Here is a 26,230-nt window from a genome sequence, read left to right on the forward strand (position 1 = left end):
ATTATTGATGTAGGGAGAAGCAGGCTGAAAGATGAAAGATTGAAATGCTGATCTTAGTATGGAATAATCTGCTCCTCATGTTAAATTCAACAAATGTAGATCACATAAGGACTAAAGAAGATGGATCAGTGGTTTTTGTGACTGTTTTTAAAAGGCAGGCCTGCAGCTAAGGCTCTGTCTTATCATCTTATTGTTAGGATTCCTGTCTGATCCTAGTGTGTTTTCTTCTGTTTTACCCCCGATCACCTCTCCTCCTGTGTCCTGTCATTCCCATTTAATAGATAGATAGATAGATAGATAGATAGATAGATAGATAGATAGATAGATAGATAGATAGATAGATAGATAGATAGATAGATAGATAGATAGATAGATAGATAGATAGATAGATAGATAGATAGATAGATAGATAGATAGATAGATTGATTGATTGATTGATTGATTGATTGATTTCACATTGCAATCTAATTGTTTGAGTGTTTTGGTATGACCAGAAATTTGGTATCACATTTTGTCAAGCTTCTGATGGTTTCTTTCTTTCTTTTTTTTTTTTTTTTTTTTTTTTTTTTTTTTTGCATGACTGGATCATTTTAGTGTTTATAGTGACTTAATCTACTGTCAGGAGTACAGAGAAAAAAATTACAACATTTTATTGTTATGTATATTTTGCACACCTGAATAAAGGCTTGGTGTGAATCATTATTTTCTACTCTTACCTGGTATTTTTTTTTAGAAAAAAAGCAGATATTATTACACATTCTTAGACATTTCTGTACATAATTTTTCCTGCTACAAATGTGTCTTGCTTTTAACAGACTGTTATGCTTCCTGGCTATAGCTAGCTAGTTTACCCAGCATGCATTAGTGTTGTAGTTTTGTAGATGTACGATTATTAGTGCTACAAATTGTTTATGCGTCACAAATTGTCGTGCACCATATTGCTCTGCCCTGATAGAGTTAGCTGTGGGTTACTCATTGTTGTGTTGTGAAGTTGCCTTTAGTAGTGCTCGATGCAGTGAAACAGCAGTTACTTAGACTTTTAATCATATGGGAACATGTAATACCCTGCCGTGCGCAAAGTTAAAGCAATTACTTTTTCTCATCCAGAATGGCATATGAGGTAAACCTCAATTCATACAGGCAATTAAAGCCAATATATGCCAGATGGACTGCGGTGCTGCTCAGCACGGGTTCTGACCAATCAAGAATCCTGCTGTAAATTCTGAGTGTGAGGAAGTCTACGGGATTAGAAACGGTATGAGCAGATACTCAAGGTTGAGGTGTCAGTATTTGTATCGCACATGTAAAAGTGGTATTGTTGCTGATACAAAACTTCTGACAACAAACAAAGATACCCCTGAGTTTTGCAAAACCTCATAATTAGATTCAACTAACAATGCATTTTTGCGCAGGGAAAAAGAATAACGACAGTGTGTGTCAGTGAGTGGTACTAATGTTATAAGGCTATTGCTCCAGGGTCAATATGGAGAGGCGAATAACAGTGGACAATAGTGTGTAATTAGATGTTTAAACATTTACATTTAAGCGAGATAAATGGTAGGTAGGTAGGTAGGTAGTGCGATCACTCTTCCATCAAAATACAGAAGTCTAACCTGCTAAATGGTATTTGGGACTGGGACACCATTTAGTAAGGTGCACCCTTGACTACTGTAAGTTTTGTTGTGTTGCACCAGAGGGTGAGTATTTGGCAGCACCCCCAGGCACTCCTTAACATAGGCTGCCTCTCACAAGTGGCCTCAGTTCCTTTAATTTTTCTTGAGTCCAAAGACTGTAGTTTTAGGAATTTTAGACTTCCCCTTAGATTTTAGTTTTGTGTTAAGGTTTTATTTTAGACTAAAATGTAATAAAGATAATTTGAATTCCCTTATTGGTTTTGTTGATTTTCATTTTGTTAACATTCTTCCCTCCCCAGCAGCTGCAAATAATAAAGTGGCAGGGACCTGCCACGTTACTATTTTGCCACTTCAATAAAACATTTGGGGTTTATTTGGAAACGCATCTCTTTCTTCTCATAGTAATGAGCCTGTGCACCTAACTGATCAATACCATACTCAAGATTTGTGTAAACTGTATTTCCTGGGGTGCAATTCCCCAGGTGGCGTTGTCGCTCCAAATCTCCGTTGTGCCCTCGCCACACATTGTAACATTATTAATCCTAAAGTAAAGTTGTGGCGGATTGTAGACTATCCTGTCATGAACTCAAGCCGTGGACACGTGGAACTTTGAGCCATTCGTTGTTGCGCTAGATGTAAAGTCAAGGGATCACTAGTCAGTTCGATTCATCCTCTAGGGATTATATAAATGTCTGCAGACAATTAAATCAGTTCAGCTGTGAATTACTATATTTCACTCCTGAGTACAGACAAGAGCCAAGCTGCTAGAGTGGCTGTAAAATGCTAATTCTACAACATATTCATGAATATTTTAAAGATGATTCTTATAAATAACTTGTGTAGGCCAGTGTTGATCATTTCCATAATATATGCATTAATACATATGAAAGATGCAATTATAAACCTGCAACTGATGTCTAAGTTTTAATAAGCGAACATCTACCAGACTATGGTAATGGTCTACACCTGGTGGAGCCCGGCAGAGAGAAACACACTGCTGAACACACTGATAAAGTGGAACTATAGGAATAAAATGTCAGCGAGGAGAAAAGCGAGGCGGGGAAGGGAGGACAGGGGGCATGTATGGGTCTCCTCTCCCATCAACCTCTGCTGTAATGGCAATCTGGAGGTGAAGAGAGAGAGATGACGGCTTTGCAGGAAATAAGTAGCGCGACCAGCTGCTGTTAGCGCCGCGGAATTGCCCGTGCCGCTCCAACAGATCGCGAGGGAATTGTTGTGATGGAAAGAAACTTGAGCTTCCTTGACTGTGGTGTATGGCCTAGACCCTCTCTTACAACTCATTAGAAGCAAGCAAAGAGCAGGAAGTTTGTAGGAAGCACTAAGGGGTTAAAATATAGAATGTGTAGGGGATACTATGACTTTATCTTCGGCTTCCACAGTTTTCTCAGTTGAATATATTGTAATCTACCATACAATACATGGATGTAAGCTTCCTTGTAGGTCTTTGTAAAAGTTTTCAGACCATTTTTAGAGAATTCAGCTGAACCCATAGAGATTTTAATTTTATTATTCCTGCAGCAGCCCTGAAATTGAACAGTTCTCTGTTGAAATAGAGATCTCACTCACGTCATAACCAGAGTCTCGTCTCCTGGCTCACTTAGGAGTCCATCGACGAACACAGAGGTGCTGGTGAAGTTGTGAATGTTCCATGTCCGTCCTTCATCAATGCTAAACCTGTGGAGAAAGAGGAAGTGTTCTCAATCAACAATTCTTGAAAAAAGACACGTGAAACTGTTTTCAGATGAAGCCATCGTTGGCTATATTACAAATCTCTCTGAGGAAATCAACCACCGACTTCTCTTGTCTAACTGGCAGATAAAGAGTTTAGAAGGCTGTGTCCTTTTCATAACCTTTCAAAACTAAAACCACAGAAAGAAATTGGTTAATTGTGCTCTGATATTAACTACAATTGTTAACATACCTGGCTTACCATCTTACTTTCTGCAGTAGCAACCAGCTGAGGTAAAGCATACATCAATAAAACCCAATGGCTAGCGCATTCACAGTATTTCTCCATTGTAATGAAGCCAGCTTCAGTTTAGTCTTAACTTTGGCCAATGTTGGCACTGCTGTTCCTTTTATTGGATTAGGGTAAATTGGGCATTTGGCAACCACATCAGTTAGTCCTGATCCTGAAAAAGCTTTGTTTTTAACTTCAAAAGTAACACCATACGGTTAGGAAATACACATAGTTGGTGAGATGAAAAGCTACCCTTTGGCCCACTGGACATTTCCATCCACAGAAAGATTAATTATCGAGAAAAAGATAAATTTTTATGTGAAGTGTTTTTAAAAAAAAAAATGTATTCGCTGATAATGAGATGATCCTTCTTGTGTAACAGTGTTTGGTCTTAGAGTTTCCTTCAATCCTAACTCAAAATGAAGAGTCTGAAACAAACAAAAGGAGCCATCTGCTCTGTTTTATTCACTGTGCCAACAACTCCTGCAGTCAACAGTGGCAGCAGGGCTGAGTACGTTTGACTGTGTGATGGAGGAGATCAATGTGGAATCGAACAGTGTGTGACTTGCACTACAGGCTGTGTGTTTTAATGATGTTCTAACAAAGACTAAAATAAGATTATCAGCAGGTAAACATGCACAGTGAGGAGAAAACAGAATGGCTTTACAAAGCTACTAAATATGCTGTTGCTCGGCCTCAAATGCATCAAACTAAGTGTTATCGAATCTTAGTGTTTGAAGCCTCTTGTCTCATGACAGAATCAGTTGGGTGCCCGGGTCTGTAATCGTCTGAAATGATTGTAGCGATCATTTAGGTGTGTGGGGGTTTGCATTTCTCTCAAGCTCTGTTATTTTCATTCTACACACACTTTCCTCTATCAACTTTACATGTGTTCAATCTAGTACAACACAAAAAGGATTCCATAAGAGACTGGCCAATGTTTTTGTGTGAACACGACAAAGACACTTATCAGACACAGAGTTCTTGGAGAGAGATCGAGAAAGCAGTTAGAAGCAGCCAAGAGGAGGCTGTGATGGCAGGATTTTTGCCCAGCCTTTGAGTGTAGTCATTTGGATTGGCTATAAAAATGTTTGCCCTTGGATATGATTAGAGAACACATGGCACCACCAGTTTGTTTGATGCATATGGATACCTTAAAAGTCTTTTATGATGATGCTTCAATAATTTGCAAATTAATGGTTTATCCCTGAGCAGACACAAACAATTTCACACCTCAAATAATTTGGTCTGGTAAAGAAAAATTGTTCTCTGGTACAGATCATGTTCATTCGGAATTCATACAAATGATACATAAACAATAAGTTATATTTACTGACACATAACTGAATGATTGGAAAGTTTTGATGAACTCGTTCCGCACCATTAGCCCATCATTCAATTATTGAGACTGGCAGCATTCTACACTTGATATATTTGTTTATTTCAGTTAGTTTAGTTAACTTCAGTAACGCTTAGTAACACTAATTAGTGTTACAAAGCACTCACCAAGAGTTCTACTATGATCTTCTGAGGCGTCTGAGGGAAAACATTTAACACCAGCAACCTAAATTGTGGTACTATGGCAAATGGGTTCTCCAACATGACATGTACCAACTCAAAATGTGCAAGTTTCTCGCCTGCAACAACACTATTCTAGCTGCGCACCCACAATACTTGCTGGATTTGGGGCACTGCGACTTTTTGCTGTTTCCCATGTTCAAGCTGAAGGGTCAGCGTTTTAACATTGTGGAGGAGATCCCACACGAATCACAGATGGTGCCTGATGCATTTTTTTTAACAGGACTTCCAAGGACCTTTACAAGTGTGACAAGAGCGCCTTCACTGTACAAGGGGACTAATTTAAAGGGGATTACAGACAGGTTTCAAATCAGGCATGAAACTTTTTGATCGCACCTCACATAGTATTTTCAAGACATTTCCTCGAAGTGCATTTGGCTTTCTGCTGGTCAAGTTTTGCCTGGATAATTACCATGGTTGTGAGCAAATGACAGCTCTGCCATCGCTCCAAGTTAAATTGCATTCCATTGCAACCTGACCAATAGGAAGAGTGAGCATTCTCATGTAGTTTGTAGTGATAGATTTTTGATTATCTTGGATTAGTCTCTTTGTAAATTTACAGCATTTTCTGCTCAGTTCAGTTTCTTTTCACAAACTCATCAACTGAAAACACCCTCAAATGAGGTCACTCAAACACGTAACTGCACCAGAATCCGTTTAAACTGAACAAAATCTTGCTGAACCACCTATTTGGTCCACAAGGCACCAGCTGAGCAATTACAGGCTTCTACATGCCAACATCCTCAGACACACTGCTAATTATATCTCATTTCCTCCAGCTAATACCCAAGTTATTAGAATTATTAGAAGTGGATGCAGAGATAACCCTGTAATCGAACAGATTAGACAGCCAAATTTATAATTATGCTTCATACCATACTCCAGCCTCTCCTCCATCCCTCCAGTGCTCTGAAGAAAACTGAAACAAGACTAATCATAAATCATAAATGCACATAACACAGTCCTGTCCAGGCGTCACGTTCAGGTGGCATCTCATTTCTCAGCCTGCTACCTTCTAATAATTAACTGATATCGATGCGTGCGTATGATTGCGTGAGTTACATTGTTAAAAAGAAAAAAAGAAACACTTTGAGTTTGAGTGAGTGGATGAAAGGAGCTGAGGAAATATCTGAAATGATTTGAGTGTGTTTTTGTGTTTGTGTCTATGTAGTAGTCACTTTTAAAGTCTTGATGCGCTGCTTTACAAGTGGTTGTGAGAATGTCATTGCTTTGAGTTGTAGATACGGAATTGTACACCCACATGGGAATAGTGTGTAATTATTTTGGAGAATCAAAAACAGTCTGGGAGCAAGTCTTATTTTCTGGAGGTGGAAAGATGGTTTGGAGTATAAGGAGTGTCTAAATGTGAAGGACTTGGTTGAAGAAGCATTTTAGGTCAAGAAGGCTTCTCAACAGATAAGTATAATGACGTGCCATGCCCGACATTTATCTTGTATTACTGTATCTCTCTTTCCTGTCCTCTCTGTCCTATCTGCCCTTTCATTTTTTTTTTATCCGTTTCTTTCGGTCTAGAAGGTTAAACCATTCCACATACACTCACTTAAAAACTCCTATTTTAAACAGAAGAACTCACCTCTAGAGAAAAAAAAAGTGTTGCTGTCCTGACTTCTATTGTCTGAAAAGTTATGTCTGCTAAAAGCCATGAAGATGATTGTAGATAAGTGTGGTTTGTTGCACTTGCACTCCAAAGCTATTACTGGACAATTTGAAAAAGAACTGTTTACTTTCAATGACAACATAATGTGTTACACCCTTGTCTACTTGGTTAGTTTTGGAAGTTGGACGTTTTAAAGCCAATAGCCAAAACTATACCTCCCACCTCACAACAAATGGGGCAACCTACTTCCTATGTTGACAATTAATGTAAAAAGTGGCATTAGCAAGGTTATTGCCCGGGGTAGTTAGTCTTTACGGTGTAAGTTTGATTTAACGACACCTATGGTTTCTAGTACTGAAGGCAACTGAATTATAATAATGCAGGTGTCATTCAAAAGAGTGTGAGGTAACATGACATGAGCAGAAGAGGGGGCGGTTTAAGATGTGGACCATGAATTGTAACGTCTCAGCCTCAGAGTCCAGCAAAGGGGCTTTGCTACATGTCCTTATTTACTTTGTCCTTTTTTCTGTTACTTATCCAACAAAGCGATGCCCAAAATTACCTTCTTAAACAAAAGTGAAAGAAAAAGGGCATCCTGAAACTTGAGCATCAATGTCATCAATGAAAACCCACCTGGTTGCACTCCTGGCCTGAGACACCTTCTTTGGTCTTGGACAGTGATATTCTGTGCCTCTAGAAATGCAAATGTCATGCAAAAAAATTCACCCGGCCAATTGTTTCATTGCTTTCTGAAGCATTTCAAGGGTCGAGTTGGACACACAATTTGATGTTCACGGTGAAATGCGCAAGTACTCACGGTCACAAAAACGTGTATAACACAATGTTTTAGATGTTGATCAAGCAGTACAAATTGGGCTTCTGAACCACCAAAGTTATTGCTTCCCCCTGCTCCACGCACATCACTGTGATACGCGCCATTCATGTGACATTTGATTGGACCTCACATGCTGGAGACCAGTTAGAATTGCATTCCTGACAAGTTCTCCCAATCACTGTAAGTCTATTGTTACAATATAGAATAGAGATGAGTAAGCCATACAATTAAAGCAGGTGTCCAACAGAGACATGTACTGACGATGTAATAAAACTATGAGCAAAATCCTGGAATAACACTGGTGCTCTACGATTAGATTTTTGGCCTGACAACAAGGCTTTTCAGTCGTCACAGCTGAAGTGTGTTGCTCTCACACAACATTGGACACTATTATAGAACAGTTGAGAACAAAATAAGAATTGGAGGTCATGAAGCTGCAATGGGAAAGGAGTTTCTGGCTCTAGAACAGAACACAGGACCAGAGAGAGTTTTGGAAGCCAGGAATCTGAGATAATAACATAATGGTCATTTTGTGTGATGAAGTCTAAATATCGTGCCCATTTCTGTTTTAAAAAGTTGCCTTTTCCTCTGAACACTTTCTTAAGCCCTCACAGCTCTTTATGGCTCTTTGTGAGACGCTTTCCACAACACTGGAGTCTTTGAGGATATTGATTCAGCCAAGGCGTAAGGGAGGGAAAATGTGAAGGACTCCGTGCCCATCGAAAAGGTCATTTGATTTAGGTCTGTGATAAATGTTTTTCTGAGTAATCCCTTATCTATGGTTTCTAATTATTTATCATTATTTATTAAGGTCGATGAGATAACATCTTGCTGAGCTGGAGATTGTCTGTGTGAGCTGTGGGGAGAGAGGGAGATGATCTTAAATGATTTTGAAGGGTACAGTTCTGGGCTTGGGAACCGGCTGGTTTTTCCTTCCACTGTAACCAGAAAGCAGATAGCTCAGCTTATGTGGAGCTTTGGAGCTTGTACTAAGCACATAACACTTCCTGCACTGATATTTTGTGTAATATCAATGTGATATTAATAACTCAGTCTGCATCGACGTATAAATGGATCGAGTTGATTCTCAAAGTATCTGTTGATCACAGCTTTACACTGCATGCAAAACTTCTCCTTCACTTCATTGAATCCCTGCAGCTATCTGAAGGTAGCAGGACACACATGTTGATAAATCTGCAGCCTCTGATTTGAGAAGCGCCGGGCTGCTACAATCACACACACACATACCTCGACACACACCAACTCCTTGGAGTCATTGGATTCCTGGGCCTCATTAGTTCTGTTCACCATGATCACCTCCTTCATAGTCCTTCATAACTTTTTAGCAAAGGTTACGCTTCATGTTTGATTTCTGAAATGCATTATGGCGCATCAAAGCAACGATAAAATACAGCAGAATTATGACTGAACAAAGCATCAGATTGATGTGATCATTGAGAATCTTTATCTCCATTTAATGTTGTGATTCATGAGTTACTGTGATGTAATTGGCTGAGAACAAATGCATTAATCACTACACCCTCTGAACCATATTGCACTTCAGCAGCATGTGGCTGCACATACAGGAAACGAAATAGCAGGTGCTCCTGGAGATGCCGAAACAGTTCGTGCAACCAAGATAAAAGACTTTGTGGGAGATGTTACAAGTTGCTCAATAAAAATAAGGCCGTAACCCGCTTAGTTTAAAGCTATAATAATGAATGTAAGGCATTGTCAACACCCATTGACCAGCTTTGCTTCTGGATGTGCTTGTCTTCATTGCTATCTTTTCAATTTTCGTATTTATTTTCTTCACTTTTTCCATTCTTATGTTACCATCTTTTCTTTTTTACTTTTTTGTTTTAACATTCCTCCTGTCTTTTAGACACTGTGCCGGTCAATGACTGAGTACTTTAAATTTTACCAACCTGTATGAAAACTGGAATACAATTAAAGGTTCACTGATTGATTGACTGTCTGAGGCCTCTAATGGATGATCCACTAGTACCAATACATTTCAAAATGCATTATTGTAATTAATCCACATCATATCTATCATGGGTTAATGATAGAAAGCCAATAACACAACAATCACAAGCTTTTAAACCATTTCTTACAGCAATAATCCTTGCTAAGTTTTTGGTGACATTTTAGAAATCTTACTTGAGTATCTTGAGGGGAATAGAAGTATCCTTGATGGCAACGATGACTCCACCGTGGTCCAGATAGAGGATATGATGCTCCTCCTCGAAAACCTTCAACATAGAAGTTTGGAAATTATGTTACAGCTATCTTAATTTATTTGTGTTTGTCTTGATGAGCTGCAAAAAGTATATTAACAGCCAGTCAAACTCTGGTGTTCATTTTAGAGGAAAAGAAAACAGGATGGATATCAAATTGGATTTTATATCTCCTCGGAGCAGAGAGAGAGAAGAGATGGTTCAGAGGGCAACATTGAAGAGTTACACAAGAAACAACGGAGGACGTGATGTACCTGTCTCCATGTCTTTCCGCAGTCTGAAGTGATGTACATCTCTTCCTTATATTCCACTAGCTTGGAGCCAAGGTTACCTGGAGGAAAGATGAAGCGAGGAGAATTTCATGAGGATGAGAGGCTCATGTGAGACAGGCAACAATAACAGAGTCAAAGAAAGGGAAGAACACAGAGAACAGATGCAGGCAGGAGACAGATGGTGAATAACCAAACAGAGGTTGAGGACTTTTATTGCTTGCTCGACTGTTTTTAGCAATTGACCAGAAGAAAATAGTGGGCCTTGCAGTGTGTACATTTAGAATTTAAGCGAACTATCTGAAGTATGACAGAAAAGAAAACTTAATCCTGCCATGAATGGGGGTGCAATGTTACTCTGATTCTATACTGTATAAAACATGATGTACAGAGGCCTTTTACTGCCAGGAGAATTTTTTTTTTTTTTTTTTTTTTAATAAAGGTAGGAATTGTCACAGTAATATCAAAAATATGACCTATAAAATATTTATTAAGCCAGAACACTGATCACAAGGAGCAAATTGAGTAAATGACATTATAATGGTGAGTTGAAAAAAATGCTGACTTTGTATTTCATGAGAGAAGTTGATACTTTTTGAATGGGAGTTGATTGGGGCCAGTTTTTTTTTTTTTTTTTTTTTGGAGCCCGCCCCTAGTGGCCCTCGGTGGTATTACACTTCAAGGCATATTGGCTTCACTTTTCAGACCTGGAGACCATGACCATTTGTATTTACAATGTTAGGATCATTCGTGAAAAACAAAGCAGAACCCTGAAAGGAGCATTGCTTCTCTTGACCAAGGACAGCACCATGTTGGTTGACAATTTACGTAATGAAATCGGATCAAATTGTATTATTACAAGTAGAGAATGGGCTATTAGTCCCTAAAAAGCTACTTTTTAATACCTTTCAAATTTGACTCATAATTTTTATTGTTGTCATTGCACTTTTGTTTTTTTCTTGCAGAAATTGGCTTTAATAGAAAATGAAAAACCATGACTAAGATGGCTTATTTTCTCTATCTCATAAACAGGCACAGGCAGCTTCCTCACTTATTTAGTTTTCAGGGCCTTTTTTTTTTTTTTTTGCTCTCTGTCAGCAATGCCCATGCACAAACAAACACAGTGAACTATTCAATAAATAAAATTGCTGGCGGTTCAGTGAACTCCTCTGTGTGTTAGAGCGCTCAGGCATGAAGCAGTATGGTTTTATACTCTAACATTGCACATATGGAGAGGACTAGGCAAAGCTTTTCCCAGGGTAAATGGAGGTTTGTCTCACGGAGGAGTGGCACTTTTAGTTCAGCCACGCGGACTGTTTGCATGTAATGGAGTGTTATTGTAAAGGTTGCACAAAGACAAAATACACAAGACAAAAACACTGACACCTTCTCACCAGTCTGCATTCCAATGTGTATCTATGACCTAGATTAGATTAAAATTAGAGCCTGATTAATAGATCAGCCTTCTGATTTTATCGGCTGATATTGGCCTATCAAGATATATTGTTATTGGCATATACGTATGTTGGCCGAAATGTGCCAATATGAAACATCTTTTGCTGATAACGTTTTTTTTTTAGCTAAATTTTAAATTAACTATTTGTGTGTCTGTGTCTAATAGTTAGTTATAATTATCAAATTCATATTTTTTTTACCCTTTTCATCACAAGTTTCAAGTGTTTAATAACCACATTTGAGATTTACAGTATATATACTGTATATACAGTCTAAATATAAGTCTATATATAAAGAATATTGTTTGATATGTCAGAATGTATGCCAGAATTTATTTACTCCATAATATCGGTATCAGCATCAGTTGACATTCTCCTTCCTTTACACTATCTGTGTGCCACTGTTTTAAAAAACCCTTGTAACCAGAAACAACAACAACCTTGGAGCTAGCAACCTAAACACTGAAAAGGACAAGTTTTGATAATGCAGATCATGGGAATCGGGGATATTGACATTTTAATACCTCACCTCCCCCATGCAAATGTCCTCCCAAAATAATTTTTTGGACCCATCTGTTTAACCTTTGTGTATCTCTAGAAAAATACCAAAACAACAAAATTCTAGCCAAGATACATGTGGCAAGCTGTGTTCCAGGACTTCCTGATTTTTGGGTCTGGTTTTGCAGGTTCTAACCAGGATACATCGCCATGGTAAACTATGCTGAGGACCTAACCTGCTCCAGATCAGGTTGAATTTGAGATAACAGATTGAAGTGAGTCTCGAGGACTGCTTTCTTCATCTATGTAATATTAATATAAGCAGGTAAATCCTGCCTCAGTGTGACGCTGAAAAGCTAATTCATGCATTTGTTACTTCCAGGCTGGATTATTGTAATTCCTTGTTGTTAGGATGTCCAAATTATATTTAAAAGCCTGCAGTTGATCCAAAATGCTGCAGCAAGAGTACTGACAGGATTTAACAAGAGAGGTCATATTTCTCCTGTTTTAGCTTCTCTTCATTGGCTTCCTATAAAATCAAGAATAGAATTTAAAATCCTCCTGCTGATTTACAAAGCTCTTCATGACCAGGCTCCATCTTATCTCAGAGATCGTATAGAACCATATCATCCTGACAGAGCATTTCGCTCTCAGACTGCTGGCCTGCTTGTGGTTCCAAGAATTTATAAAAGTAGAATGGGAGGTAGAGCCTTCAGTTTTCAGCCTCCTCTCCTGAGGAACCAGCTCCCAGTTTGGATTTGAGGGGCAGAAACTCTCTCTAGCTTTAAGGTTAGGCTTAAAACTTTCCTTTTTGATAAATTATAGTTAGGGCTGGCTCAGGTGACCCTGAACCATCCCTTAGTTATGCTGTTATAGCCCTCACCTGCTGGGGGACCTCCCATAATGTACTGAGCTCCTTTCATCTCTCTCTTTCACTTTCTATGCTCTTATATGGCACCATTACATCTTATTAACTTCATGATTTCTCTTTCCCATAGTTTTTGCTTAATGTTTGTTGCGTCTCCATAGAGTTCCCCTCCCTCATGTAGTTTCTGTGCTTTCTTTTGCAGATATGCCTGGTAGCTGCCTTGAGAGATGGTGAACTCAAATCTAAAGTCATGTTGAGTGTGAAAAAGATGTGGAATACTTTGTAAATGTCAGATGCAGAGAGGGTCACAGTTATAAACACACAAATAAATATTGTACTCACCAGCACCCATAATGAGACCAGGAGCCGAGTCTTTAGTGTGGACAGTTCCAGAAACGTAGGGGTTGTCCGCCCAACGCAAGTGGAGGTGAAGTTGGCAGTCTGGCTGCAGAGGAGACACGTTTAGAGATAATTTAATGAGTAATCCACAGCATATACACTGATATGTCAATAGAGTGTTTCACTGTTTGTAGCAGTTTGTAGATTTCTAGAAGGAATGTGGCTTGGAGTACTTCAGTGAAATGGTAGGTGAACTGAAGACACTCACACTTGCTCAGCCATGTTTAATAAGTCTTACAATACAGATACTTGATAATCTCACTGCAAATATAGCTCGGTGCAAAGGGTTTGGCGCTGTTAATTAAATGTAATGTGGTGAAAGATATTAAATGGAAGCCAAATAGTTTCAAAGGAGAGAATCAGACTGGAGATTCACAAGAGCAAACATTAGTCAGAGGCAGACCTGCTCTGGGGCTCGTTGCTTTAAACCTCAGAGCTGAAGAAAGTTCATTCTACAAAGTGCTTATTTTTGATTCAAATTCATCACTTTACAAACAACATAATATGCATCTTATTTTGGATTAAGAAGTACAGAGAAATATTTATGACACATTATCAGGAAACTGTGGTTGCAGTGATTGCAATCAATGAGCAGGTTTGGTCTGCAACATATTTGAGCTGCAGTATTTTTTTTATCCCCCGAAAGCCATTTCACTAAGACAAATTGTTGGTTACTTAAAATGATCTATACTTTGTCTTCTTCAGATGAAATATAGTCTGTGATTCATAGTGATATAAATAAAGCACCATACGGGTCTAATTTTGTATACTGCTCCTTACACATCAGTCCCCATCAAGCCGGGCTGACTACGACAGACTATATAATCCGAAATTTCTGCCGGATTGGTTGTTGTTTTATTTGCGTATTAAGGGGGTTCACAGCGCTTGATTAACTGTTTGAATTATTCCTGATCTGGCTCTCAAATAGTGAGCTGGGCCAAAACCTTTGGCTAAACATTACACTAAAGGGCTCGGGAGTAAATGAGAAATAGGGAAACATTAAGACTCATAATGGTTATGGTAAGGCTTAAAGTTACATTCAGGTTAACAGACAGCTGGAAACTGAAAACTAATGGCAACAGACATTTTACTCGGCTATTTGCAGTAGCACATCCAACATCGGGGTCAATAGGTCCATACCGAGGAGGATAAAAGTGTCTGTGTGAAGACATGAAATTGATCTTTTGGCAAAAATAAGCAAAAATGCCTGTAAAACTTTCCCAGAGGCCAAAGTATTTTTTTTTTTAAATTTCTTCTTTGTCCAAAACCCAATGATATTTAACGCTAAATGTTTTGGATAGAACAAAGAAATGCATAACATTCCCAGGGTTTCCAAAAGGAATAGGTTTTAAGGCTCTTCTCCCATGGAACCAGCTCCCTCTCTAGCTTAAAGGTTAGACTTAAAAATGTCATTTTTGATAAAGCTTATAGTTAGGGCTGGCTGAGGTGGCCCTGAACCATGTCTTAGCTATGCTGTTATAGGCCTAGGCTGCTGGGGGAGCTTGTGATGCAATAAGCTTATTTCCTCTCACTCTTTCACTCTCTATACACTCATATCTCACCATCACATCTCAGTAACTTCATGCTTTTTCTCTCCCATAGTTTTTGCTTATTGTCTGTTGCCTCTCTATTCAGTTCCCTCGCTTGCGTAGTTTCTGTTCTTTCTTTTGCAGCTGTCCCATGGCCGTGGACCTGCATGTCTCTGCTCTGTGATTGTTGGCCCCACCAACAGTTCATGTCTTGTATCTCTATGCTGTCCTTTTCTCTCTCTGCTCTCCCCTCACCCTAACCGGTCTAGGCAGATGGCCGCCCACCTCTGAGCCTGGTTCTGTCGGAGGTTTCTTCCTGTTAAGAGGGAGTTTTTCCTTCCCTCTGTTGGAGGTTTTTCTCCCTTAAAGAGGAGTTTTTCTCTTCTAGATTATGTGGGAATTGTTGAATTGTTGGATTTCTCTGTATAATGCTGCAAAGTTCTGTTGTAAGGACTTTAATGTGTTAAGTGCCATGAAATAACCTGTGTTGTGATTTGGCGCTATATAAATTAAATTAAATTGAATTGAACATCCTCAGATCTGAGAAGCTGGAAATAGCAAATGTTGAGTTTCAGTGCTTCATAATCAGTATTAGCTCTGCTATTTGTGCAACCACAGCCATGATAGTCTCATTTACAGTGGAAAACTACCTGTTACCTCAGGGTTATGTAAGATAAGATAGATAAGATAAGATTTTATTAATCCCACAGTGGGGAAATTTAGTCGTCACAGCAGCATAGGGACACAGGAAAAAAAAAAAGGTAAGCACACAATAAGAAAAAATACTAAGTATGCATACAATCAAAATAAGATAGATTAAAAGAAAATCTTTCAGACAAAGTAAAATAAAACAAGACCAATGTATAAATACACACACAAACAAACTATACACACAAAAATAAATAAATAAATACACTTTGGGGTGAAAAAAAAGTACTTTGTCTTACTTTTCAGCACTGGGTTAAAAGTGGACTATCACAAACCACATTCAGACATTATGATAAACCTCTCCTGTGCATAGAGGTCATCTCTCAGCCGCTCTCTGTCCGGTGGGAAGGTAATGAATACGGCTGACATAGCTTTCCCTTTTACACTGACACATTAGATGGCACATCTACTATCTAGCTTTGGCTATCTCTGTGACTTGTGGCGTCAATGAGGCGATATGTGTGTTGTCAGTGATTGAAATGAAGCCGTCTCTGTGACTGATAGATGTAACAACTTTGAGGAGAGCTGTTGAATTTATTTTTGCAAGGCAATTACAGCAAGGTTAAAGGGAAGACAGGGTCAATATCAACGCGAGCATCCACGTGTGTGTGTCTCACCAATGCTAAACGAATCTCGAGCTGATATCTGTGTCTCCCTTCAAATCGGTCAGTTGACTCGAGCGATGGTTCAAATAAAGGAGCAGGCTTGCTCTACCTCTATCTACAGCGAGGTGTGATGTATGGATATCAGACTACGAGTGACTCATTGCTCACTGTTGTAGCCCCGCAGCAGCAGCGTTGACATGATGGATGGCCGAGGTAAGCAGGCATCTCACACATTCCTCAAACTACAACACTCATCCTCCTTCTCGCACTTTGTGTTCACATTTTAAACAGCCGAGTCGACAGGTCTCAATATTTAGACTGATTGTTGTTTGTGCAAGATTGCATCAGCATCACAATCTGCAAATACAACGTCTCAACATCTTGTAGTATAGAGTATACAGTATACAGTCACTACACAGGCAAAATACAAACCAGTATTGGACTTCCTGACATTGTACCATACCATAAACATTTTTGTCATTGAAAGGTAATTTTTGTATAAATAAATGAGAACATAGTACCATGATTCAATTAAAAAACTACAGTTACTGCTCCATGCACAAACAGCTAGCTGGTGAGAAAGCATTATCTAATTTACCCATTTTTACTGTTTCTTTTGTTTTTAATGCACCAAAATGTTAAATGGCAATTTTTATTTCACAAAAATGATGTAGCGACTAAATCTAATCATTAGAGAGAGAGAGAGAGAGAGAGAGAGAGAGAGAGAGAGAGAGAGAGAGAGAGAGAGAGAGAGAGAGAGATAGCCTACCTTTGCAGCCTCTGGCTCTCCTGACAGTCACGTAACTCTATTGGTATTTCTAGCAAAGGATCCATTATGGAGATGATATGTGTTTGAAAATAAATTCAATGATTGACTTTATCAACTTCTCCAAGCAACAGTTTCCAAGAGTGTGTTTTGCTACTATATTGGATTTAAAAACTGTAAAGTTTGTCCCTAACTTTCCAATTAAAATGTTTTGAAATGTAATGATCACACTGTAAATACTTAGATACATTAAGTATTTACTCTTTACCATTTGTAAGGGTGTAATGCATTTTACAGTGCCAGAATGGACTCAACATAATAATAATTAGTAATCTAGCTAACCAGCTGTTATGCTAAAATAACTGGTTGTCTTTACTATTTTGTGTGAGGAAAGACCAAAACAAGCCAAACATACAAGTGGCAATTACATATTTGCTCTTCCTATCTAGACAATAAATGGCAGAACTGAAATAAAGCCCTCTTTCCCATCAAGCATTACTCCACCTAACACACCATACAGTCAAGGTATTGCTTATAAGAATAGTTCCACATTTTGGGAAATGCAAGAATTGGCTTTTTATGCCAACAGTAAGATGAAAATGTTATTTCAGTATGTTCAATGTGAGACTATAACCATCATGTGATTAGCTTAGCTTAGCACAAAACTGTACATAAAGAAAAAGAGCTTACTTAGAGGTTCACTTTAAAGGTCTTTTGAGGTCAGACACTTAATCTCACAGATCATAAAATAAATTAGGGGAAAAGAATAATACTTACTGCTTTGCAGCTGATTGGCTTGCCATTCATGTCAGTGGCAGGCGGGGCCAAGGGTTCCCAGTCCCGTCCTTTGTTATAAGTGATTAGAGTTGTCACTTTTCCATCAATCTTCTGATTGGCCAAGAAGACTCCTTTGATTCCACGTACCTGTGGGGATAAGAGCCATGGTTAACTTTGCAAAATTTTGCAAAAAGTTGTTTGGAGTGCTCTTTTAAAGTTAGCTTGGACAATGTTTTCTGAACGACAGCCACTGTGGACAAGTTAAGCCAGTAACTGGGTCTTAAAATTTAGTTGTCATTCATGGAAATTTTCATTTCCCTAAGACTTCTGTGACTGGATTGTTACCTTACCTTGAACTACAGAGCTCGATTCAACCAGAATGTGCCTTTAACCATCAGCAGTGGTTGAAACCTGATTACCCAGAGTGCAGTATTATATGGAGCAATGCATGTTTCTTGGAAGCACAAAGGAAACCACTGACTTTTACTGCACAGCTCTAATATATAAACTCACTGAAATCAATACATGCTATGTGACAATGATGAAGACAGTGCAGACAGACACTTAAACTGAGCCAGGCAGCATGCCCATCTGCAGACTCCCTCAGCTCACTTTCCTATCTATTATGTAGCAGTGATCTTTATAGAATGAAACAAGGTAATTGTTAGTACAAAAGCCTGGTTGTATTCTCGCTAAACTTCCTGCTTCTCTTCTATCCCGTCTGCGTTTCATCATCTTTCCACCTCTGTTTTGCCCTTCATCCTTTTCTCTGCATTTTCTGCTCCTTCAGCCTCGAGTCTTTATCCATCCCCTATGTTCGACTCTCTATCTGCAGAATGTGAGGAAAGTGCAGCCCGTAGTGAGGGATGAGAAGGAAGGAGAAGGAAGAAATTAGATCTGCAAGGCCTTTGCCTGCTTGGTCCACCGCCTGCTCTTTTTTCCCCTCCATCACTTCCTAGCTCCTTCCTCCTCCAATTGTTTTAAGTTGTCTGCGCCCATTTATCTAGAGACCTTGCCGAAAAACTCTGGTGACACACACATGAACATTTGCATTACTGCTGGAACATACAGAATGATGCAAGAGTAACGCAGAATCAGGATCAGCTACCGCAACACTCCTGATGCCTTGGGGAGTCTTCATAATTAATACAAGATTGCTAGCAGTAAAAGCATGAGCAGTGAACGCACACATTCGGAGCAGTATATAGGGAGTTACAGCAACTGGGAATCAGTGGGGGTTAAGTGCTTTACTCAAGGGCACTGTAGTCATGGATGCTTTTTCTTGTCAGTCGAAGGAATCAAACCAGCAACCTATCGGTTCCAAGACTTGCTTTTCAGTCTAAGTGCAATGGCTATAAGGTCCGCTGCACCAGGGAATCGAATGGGGGACTCACTGCTAAGAGTATATGTATATGTATCTTAACTCAGTTTACATCACAGCAACCCTCGTGAAAGTGTACTTTGTGCTCTGATAGGTCTTGTTCATCAGTGAGGGAGGAAAGACGGAGGATAACACTGAGAGGAGGATTAGTGTGGAGTCTGCTGTCATGAGAGTGTAAGTTTCAGTCCACACCACCAACAAGAGATTTGCATTCTGAGTAAAATAATGAAACCATGGATAGTGAGATGAATTTCTTTGCCAGACTGTTTGGGATTCCTCTTGGGAACAAAACCAGCAGTCAGGTAACTGGAAAGAGCTCAGAGCAGAATCCCTGCTCCGCTGCACTGAAAGGAGCTGAGGTTGTTCAGACATCTGATCAGGATGCCTCCTAAATGCTCCCCTATGGAAGTATTCTTGGCATACCCGACTGGGAGAAAAGTAAGGGACTAACCCAGAACTTTCGCTTACATATGCCATCCAATCTGGGTATGTTTACAGATTCCCCAGATAGGCTAGGGGACCTGGTGAGGAAGAAGGACCAAGCTTATCCTGCTAGACAATGGCTGGATGAATAGACCTGCATGGATTAATTCATCGGTTGGATGCCATGATGCCATGTTCACTTCCTGCACACTCCAGGAATTTTCTGAAAATTTTAGAAATTACATTTCCTATGTCACCTCATCTTACGAGGTACTCCAAACCACAGGCATTTCTAAGGAATCCACTGTTTCTGAGAAAGTACATGTACTTAACTACAATTGTATGGCATTGACAAACTACTTTTTAGTGTCTTGATTGTAAGATACAATCATAAAACCAGCAGATGTCAAAATATATGCCAATTGAATATTCAACAAACCAGTGAGTTACAGCAGAGTGAAAACAAGAGATAATACATCTGTGCAAGACATTTGACGTACAGACTTATTTGTCCCTATGCTACCACACTTGCTTCCAAACATTCCCCATCTTTCCTTTGCTTTAATTTATTATCAGTAATGGCTGGATTACTTTGCCTGTTAGCCACCAGTGCAATAAAGGTAACAGGACACGGTGACATTAGTGTGTTACTTTGTCTGCATATTGTCTTCATTTTGTCATCTTATCCCAACACTTATGGTTATGACTTATTACACAAACAGAACAAAACCAACCATTAATTGATATTACGAACAAGAACAATCTTTGCCCGTGAAACCAAAACACAATTAGCCTCACTGTTATGCTAGTTGGCATGTTGCTTCATTTCTTTCACAAATGTGTACTAGTCTGGTAAAAACCGGCAATGGCCAGCTGTTTTAGGAAATAACAGAGCCCTTTTTAAAAGTTAATTTGTGTCTCAATTTTCTACATTTCCATCTCCACCGGGAACGAGTGGGTTTTGTTCTGAGTCCGACACACAGGGTAGAGAGGTCAGAAAGAGACTGACTGACGCATTGTTGGTTTTAGTCTTTAAATTGGATTAATGCAACAATATAAGCATGATTAAATGGTCCCTTTCTCATGATGTATATAAATTAATGGGCAGTGCTTCATGTTGATGGACTACTCTGGTCTGTGGATTTGTCTGGAGGTGAAGACTCTCCAGAGGATACAAAGGTGTTTTTTTTGTCTTCTCTGTTCAGCAGCAATTCATTAGCTAGAATGATCATGTATTTTTAAAGTGCACCTTGAAAAGTGAATGTTTTACACACTACACGGACCTTTTTGCCTCAGAAACCCCAACCCCATCTCACCTCCAGGATATCGATGAGGACGTTCTCCTCTGGCTGCTTGGTGCTGCGAACGTTTTCCAGAATGATGGAGTAGTAGACGCCTTGGGGGTCGGACTGGTACAGGTTATAAGTGTCTGACTGGTACCACTCCTGGAGGGCGAGGAAGACCTGGCTCTCATCTGTACTCACTATCTGAACATCCTGGAGGTAGGCATGGAAAGAGAAGACACAAGGAAAAGTGATGAAGAAATTGCGAGTATTTTCTGAATCAGTGGTGTTGGGAATAAAAGAACCGTACATGCAATCGGAGAAAATTAATGAACCCAATAAAAGAGAGAATTAGATAGATGAGATAAAAGAGAAAGCTCATAGAGAGAACAAATCTGGTGAAAATGACATTGGACATTGAAAAATAGAAGTGGAAAACAAACAAAATGACAGATGAGAGAAGAGAAAATGAAAATGAAAATAAAACAGGAAAAGGAGAGAATCGATAAAGCAGTAAGAACAGTACGTGTGATTCACAGAAGTTTGACAGTAAATAAGTGCAAGCCAAAGAACATCATCTGATAAATACAGACCTATAGAGTCACAGAAACAAACTGGGGGAGATAAGGGAGCTCTTTACCCATCGAAAAACGAGTTTTGGCAGCTTAGAAAACTTGTTAGGCGTACTTGTCGAAGCTCTTGAGCCTCCGATGCAAATGGTTTCATCACTCATGAAAAGACTGCAGAGAGCGACTCAGCACTTTCTCTGTGTTAGTGATTACATTAACATAACATTTGAAGCTAAAGCCATCACAGGGTGGGAAGAAGTGCCCCAGAAGGCGTGTCTCTAATCATTGACACTCTTCCATTTTAGTAAGAAAAAAAAAACCCACCCATGCTCAATTACCCTTGGGTTTATGATAGTGGTTCCAAGTAATAACAATCTAGAAAACTGTACACTGATCATTACATTCATAAATGCGCTGTTTCTGAGTCACACAGCTAGCTTTGTGCAAATTGCCAGAGGGTGAATTATGCCAAAAACAAGGCCAAACTAAGAATCCTAGGACTAGAACGCAGCTGGTTGAAGTCAGCCTATATTCCCGAAGAAAGGTTCATGTTGGGGTTCCAGTCATACTGGTTGATGAACACCTCACACGTCAGGCTTTATGCCTGATTTTTGTTTTTTGTTTTTTGTTTTTTTATGTTGAGGAAGTTATTGATGTCAAAAATATGTACTACAATATCATTACATCATTGCTAATTTTTTTATTTTATTTTAATACGAATCGAGTTTGCACTTTGTGCTGTCCTGCATATTTGCCTTTTTCAATGTTACCAAACTAATTACCAGTCATATAAATGAAAGTAATACAAATTTAAATAGAGTTACAAACCCATTTAAGTTCCATGTGACAAAGGGTAGTGCATTTGGTGACTGACTGAATCATGTTATTCCCTCAGGGCTTCCCCTGGTGATACACACAACTCATTTCCCTTAATATTTTCCGTACATGCCGAGCTGCAGCCCGTATGCTGAAGGAACTGAAGTGATCGACTGGACAAAGTCCTGAGTTTGGTCTATCCAGCTGCCCTTAATCTGCCTACACTGGCAGATCAGGGGTTAACCACAAGTCCCATGGTTTCTGTCACATGACCTTTGACCCTGGTCACATGTGCATGTGCATGTACTCACACTGAGGCGAGGCAAAATGTTACACTGACTGTATCCTCTAGTGATGGTATTACAGGCTTTAGCTTTGGGACCTGTCATTCCTTTTTATGTACCAGTGTCCCAACTCAGGCCTTGTAAACCTATGAATATCATTTGTGACTCTTAATACCTGCTGCCTGTCCAGTTTGGAGAAACTTACATACAGTTACATTACTTTTTGTGCCCGTTTATATAAATAATTATTGCTAATTTCTGTTACTGTTATTATGCAAAACATAAAAGTTGGCAAATTTTCCTTTTTTCCTTTTGGGAAGATAATGACGCCTATTGTTACAGTACCTTCCACTGGATACCCAGATATCATGTTAGTGTGCATTGTGCACTCTTGTAATATTTAACTGGGACAAAACTGTAGACTGTATTTGTATTACATTATTGTGCAACACTGACTGTGAGTGATTAAATGAAGGTGTAATCGCCATAATGACAGCACCTTGTTTGAGTTCAAACACAAAATCTCCTTCTACATTTGGTCTTTTCCTTCTTCTATCGCTGTCCTCCATTAAAGCTCTGTGCTGTAGCTTGAGTTTACAGATGACAGCCCATCTCAGGCAGCAGTGTTCAGCTTAAAGAGAAGTTGGCACTGAGAAGTGAGCAAACTTCAACCCCAGCTGCCTTTTAACATTCAGAGACAGTCCACCGCCCACCACAGTTACTAAAAACATAATCGTACGCTACAGAAGATCTATCTATGAGGATGTAAATACATTCAGACAACACTGACAGAACACATGTGGACCCAAAGCATTTCAGTTTTGGTGTAAATACATTAATGCATTCGTGTAAATCTGGTGTAAGTAGCCGAGAGTAAGGAAAAAACAAAGGCAAACAGAGGCCTTGTCTTAACCCAACTGAGAAAACAGAAGTGATGAAGACCCTTTCTGTTTGTGAGAGGGCAAAACACATTCTCTTCATGTCAGGATCTTGTGTGGTAAAATGATAAAAAATAAAAATATGAAAAGTTAGTGCAAGTAGACTTGATATTGTACAAGATATGGTCTGTTAGTGCTATCCGACCAATGCAGCTCATCCAGAATGCAGCAGCTCGACTTGTCTTTAACCTCCCGAAATTCACTCGCACTACTCTGCTCCTCCACTCCCTTCACTGGTTATCAGTAGCTGCCCGCATCCGTTTCAAAACATTGGTACTTGCGTACCGTGCTGCGAACAGATCGGGTCCAGTCTACATCCAGGACATGGTCAAACCTTACACCCCAGCCCGCTCACTCCGCTCTGCATCTGCCAATCGGCTGGTCGCTCCCTCACTGCGAGCTAAACACTCTACAAAATCACGACTGTTTGCTGTCCTGGCTCCTAAATGGTGGAATGAGCTCCCCAATGACATCAGGACAGCAGAAACTCTGTACATTTTCCGCCGCAAACTAAAAACACACCTCTTCCAACTTTACCTTGAATAGGTAGCACTTTAGAAGCGCTTAACATGGCACTTACTGATAGCACTTTGTAGTTTGGCTTTCTTGAAGAAATTGTATTTTCTTGATTCTTGTTGTTCTGGGTTTGTACCCTCATGGTTGTAATGCACTTATTGTAAGTCGCTTTGGATAAAAGCGTCAGCTAAATGAAATGTAATGTAATGTAATGTAATATACACTTTTTTCTTAAATCAAAACTTCTTTTATTCCTATAATGTCGCAGACAAATGCCATGGCCTATCAATAACTTATGTAATGGAAATGTTTGATGGTTTTGTAAGGCACTGACAAGCTGTCAGATATGGGTCATTATCAACCAGCATCCTTCGCTGAAAAGTGAAGCCATTGCAATAGTGGCAAAAACTGCAGTTCCATAAGTGGCCACTTGAGGCTTTCTCCAAAAGTGAATCAATCCTTATAGACTAGTGGTTCTTAACCTGGGTTCGATCGAACCCCAGGGGTTCGATGAGTCACTCTCAGGGGTTCGGCAGACACACACTGCGGTCAAGTGAGCTGCCGCTTTAAAAATTAATGACCGTCTATTCCTTATTCGGTGTTCACACCGAGCGCCCCGTTCGGTGTGAACGCAGCATAACGGTACGGTGGCTTGGATAGCCCTACGGTGGCTTGGGTAGCCCAAAAAGCACAGAGAAAGCTAAAACTTATGCTGCGCTCACACCGAACGGGGCGCTCGGTGTGCACAATTCAGCCCACGTATTATTCGTGACGTCATGCTGCGCTTGGCCATCATTGGCTGCAGCTGATCACGCCACATTGCGCTCTGTTGTTGTACGCCATTTGTGATTTTCAATCCCTTCATACTAACATGTCGAGCAAAAAAAGAAAGTGGTTGGACGAATACGTACAATATGGATTCACGTGTAAAGAGGAACGTGATGGGAGTCAGTGTCCTCAATGCATGATTTGCAATGCCAAGTTGAGCAATTCTAGTCCAGCACCGGCAAAACTAAAGGAACACTTCCTAAAGCTGCATGATGGGAAATACAAGAACACAACGCTCGCTGAATTCAAGGTGAAGAGAGCCAGATTCGATGAAAAGGCTACTCTGCCTGTTCTCGGCTTCGTACCCATCGACAAACCGATCCTCACAGCATCGTACGAAGTTGCGTACCTGATCGCAAATCATTCATTGAGTTATGTTTTTGTGTGAAATTCATGTTTTGTTGGTTTTGTTCTTTGCACACAGTGATTTTGTGTGCAACTGATGCATGGTTCATTTTGTGCACTAATAAAATATATACCTATGTTTTGAAGAAATCATATTTTATTTTTCCAATTACGAAGGGTTCGGTGAATGCACTGACGAAGCTCGCAGGGTTCAGTACCTCCAATAAGGTTAAGAACCACTGTGAGAATGCTCAATTTTAGAGCAGAACTAATCATGTTTACACCCTGGCACAAACAACATTTTTGGTCTTTTTGGTTCTTATTGAAGACAGGCGTGTATAGAGTTACTTGTGGGTCCCCTCACAATTAGCTTGCAGCCTGTGGTCCCTGGCCAATTTACTGTCAGCTATAACCATGCAGGCAAGGATTCTTGTCAGCACTGGTTTCAGAAACCACGCTTCATACAGCTGCCTCAGCTCCACACACGCAATTTTTGATCAGCAGGGAGTAAAGCGAAGTCAAAGATGACAACGGTTAAAGCCAGCCAGAACTGAGCTTTATAACCGTCGTTCAGGAAATCCCTGGGTGACGTCACCAAGGCTACGTCCATTTTATCAATATAATCTATGATCATTATAGGGCACTTTTAAATGCAATTTCAAACCATGCATTTTCTTGTTAAATTTGATTTACCTTATCAATAAACAAGCTGAGTATGGGACTGAAGTTTACGGTAGATTACATATGCAATGGAAATAGATTTTGGATATCTAATGTCATAACAAGTAAAACCAAGCTGATAAAGAGTAAAAATTGGGAACATAACTTTGATTTGATGCATGTATACATAGGTAGGAAAATAATTAACCAGTTTCATGACTAGTTGTTTTTTGACAGTTAGTTGCTGCTTAATATTTGCCTTACAGCTACAACATAGTTTACATTCCTCCTGAAATCTTAGAACTTCATGTTGATGGGAAAATCTATTTCATGTGCAAATAACCAAAACATGAGGACCCCCACAATTTAGTGAGGGCCCATATGCCTGTGGTTTTACCTGTTAACAGCATTATGATGAGTATGCAGTC

At 39.6% G+C, this 26,230-nt stretch overlaps 1 protein-coding gene across 7 annotated transcripts in view; it reads right to left on the reverse strand.

The window, feature by feature from the left end:
• The window catches only part of sorcs2 (sortilin-related VPS10 domain containing receptor 2), a 333,105-nt gene that overhangs the window by 18,362 nt on the left and 288,513 nt on the right, over window positions 1-26,230 (reverse strand). For all 7 annotated transcript variants that reach the window (XM_069159112.1, XM_069159110.1, XM_069159109.1 and 4 more), the window contains exons 9-14: window positions 20,880-21,059; window positions 17,760-17,906; window positions 13,318-13,420; window positions 10,141-10,217; window positions 9,810-9,901; window positions 3,222-3,329 (exon numbers count right to left, since the gene is read on the reverse strand). In XM_069159112.1, the coding sequence (XP_069015213.1) occupies window positions 3,222-3,329; window positions 9,810-9,901; window positions 10,141-10,217; window positions 13,318-13,420; window positions 17,760-17,906; window positions 20,880-21,059 (707 nt within the window). The remainder of the gene's footprint in view (window positions 1-3,221; window positions 3,330-9,809; window positions 9,902-10,140; window positions 10,218-13,317; window positions 13,421-17,759; window positions 17,907-20,879; window positions 21,060-26,230) is intronic.

The sequence above is a fragment of the Embiotoca jacksoni genome, unplaced genomic scaffold (assembly GCF_022577435.1).
Source record: "Embiotoca jacksoni isolate LCO1_2020_lvr unplaced genomic scaffold, fEmbJac1.0.p SCAF_24, whole genome shotgun sequence".
Classification (NCBI taxonomy): domain Eukaryota; kingdom Metazoa; phylum Chordata; class Actinopteri; family Embiotocidae; genus Embiotoca; species Embiotoca jacksoni.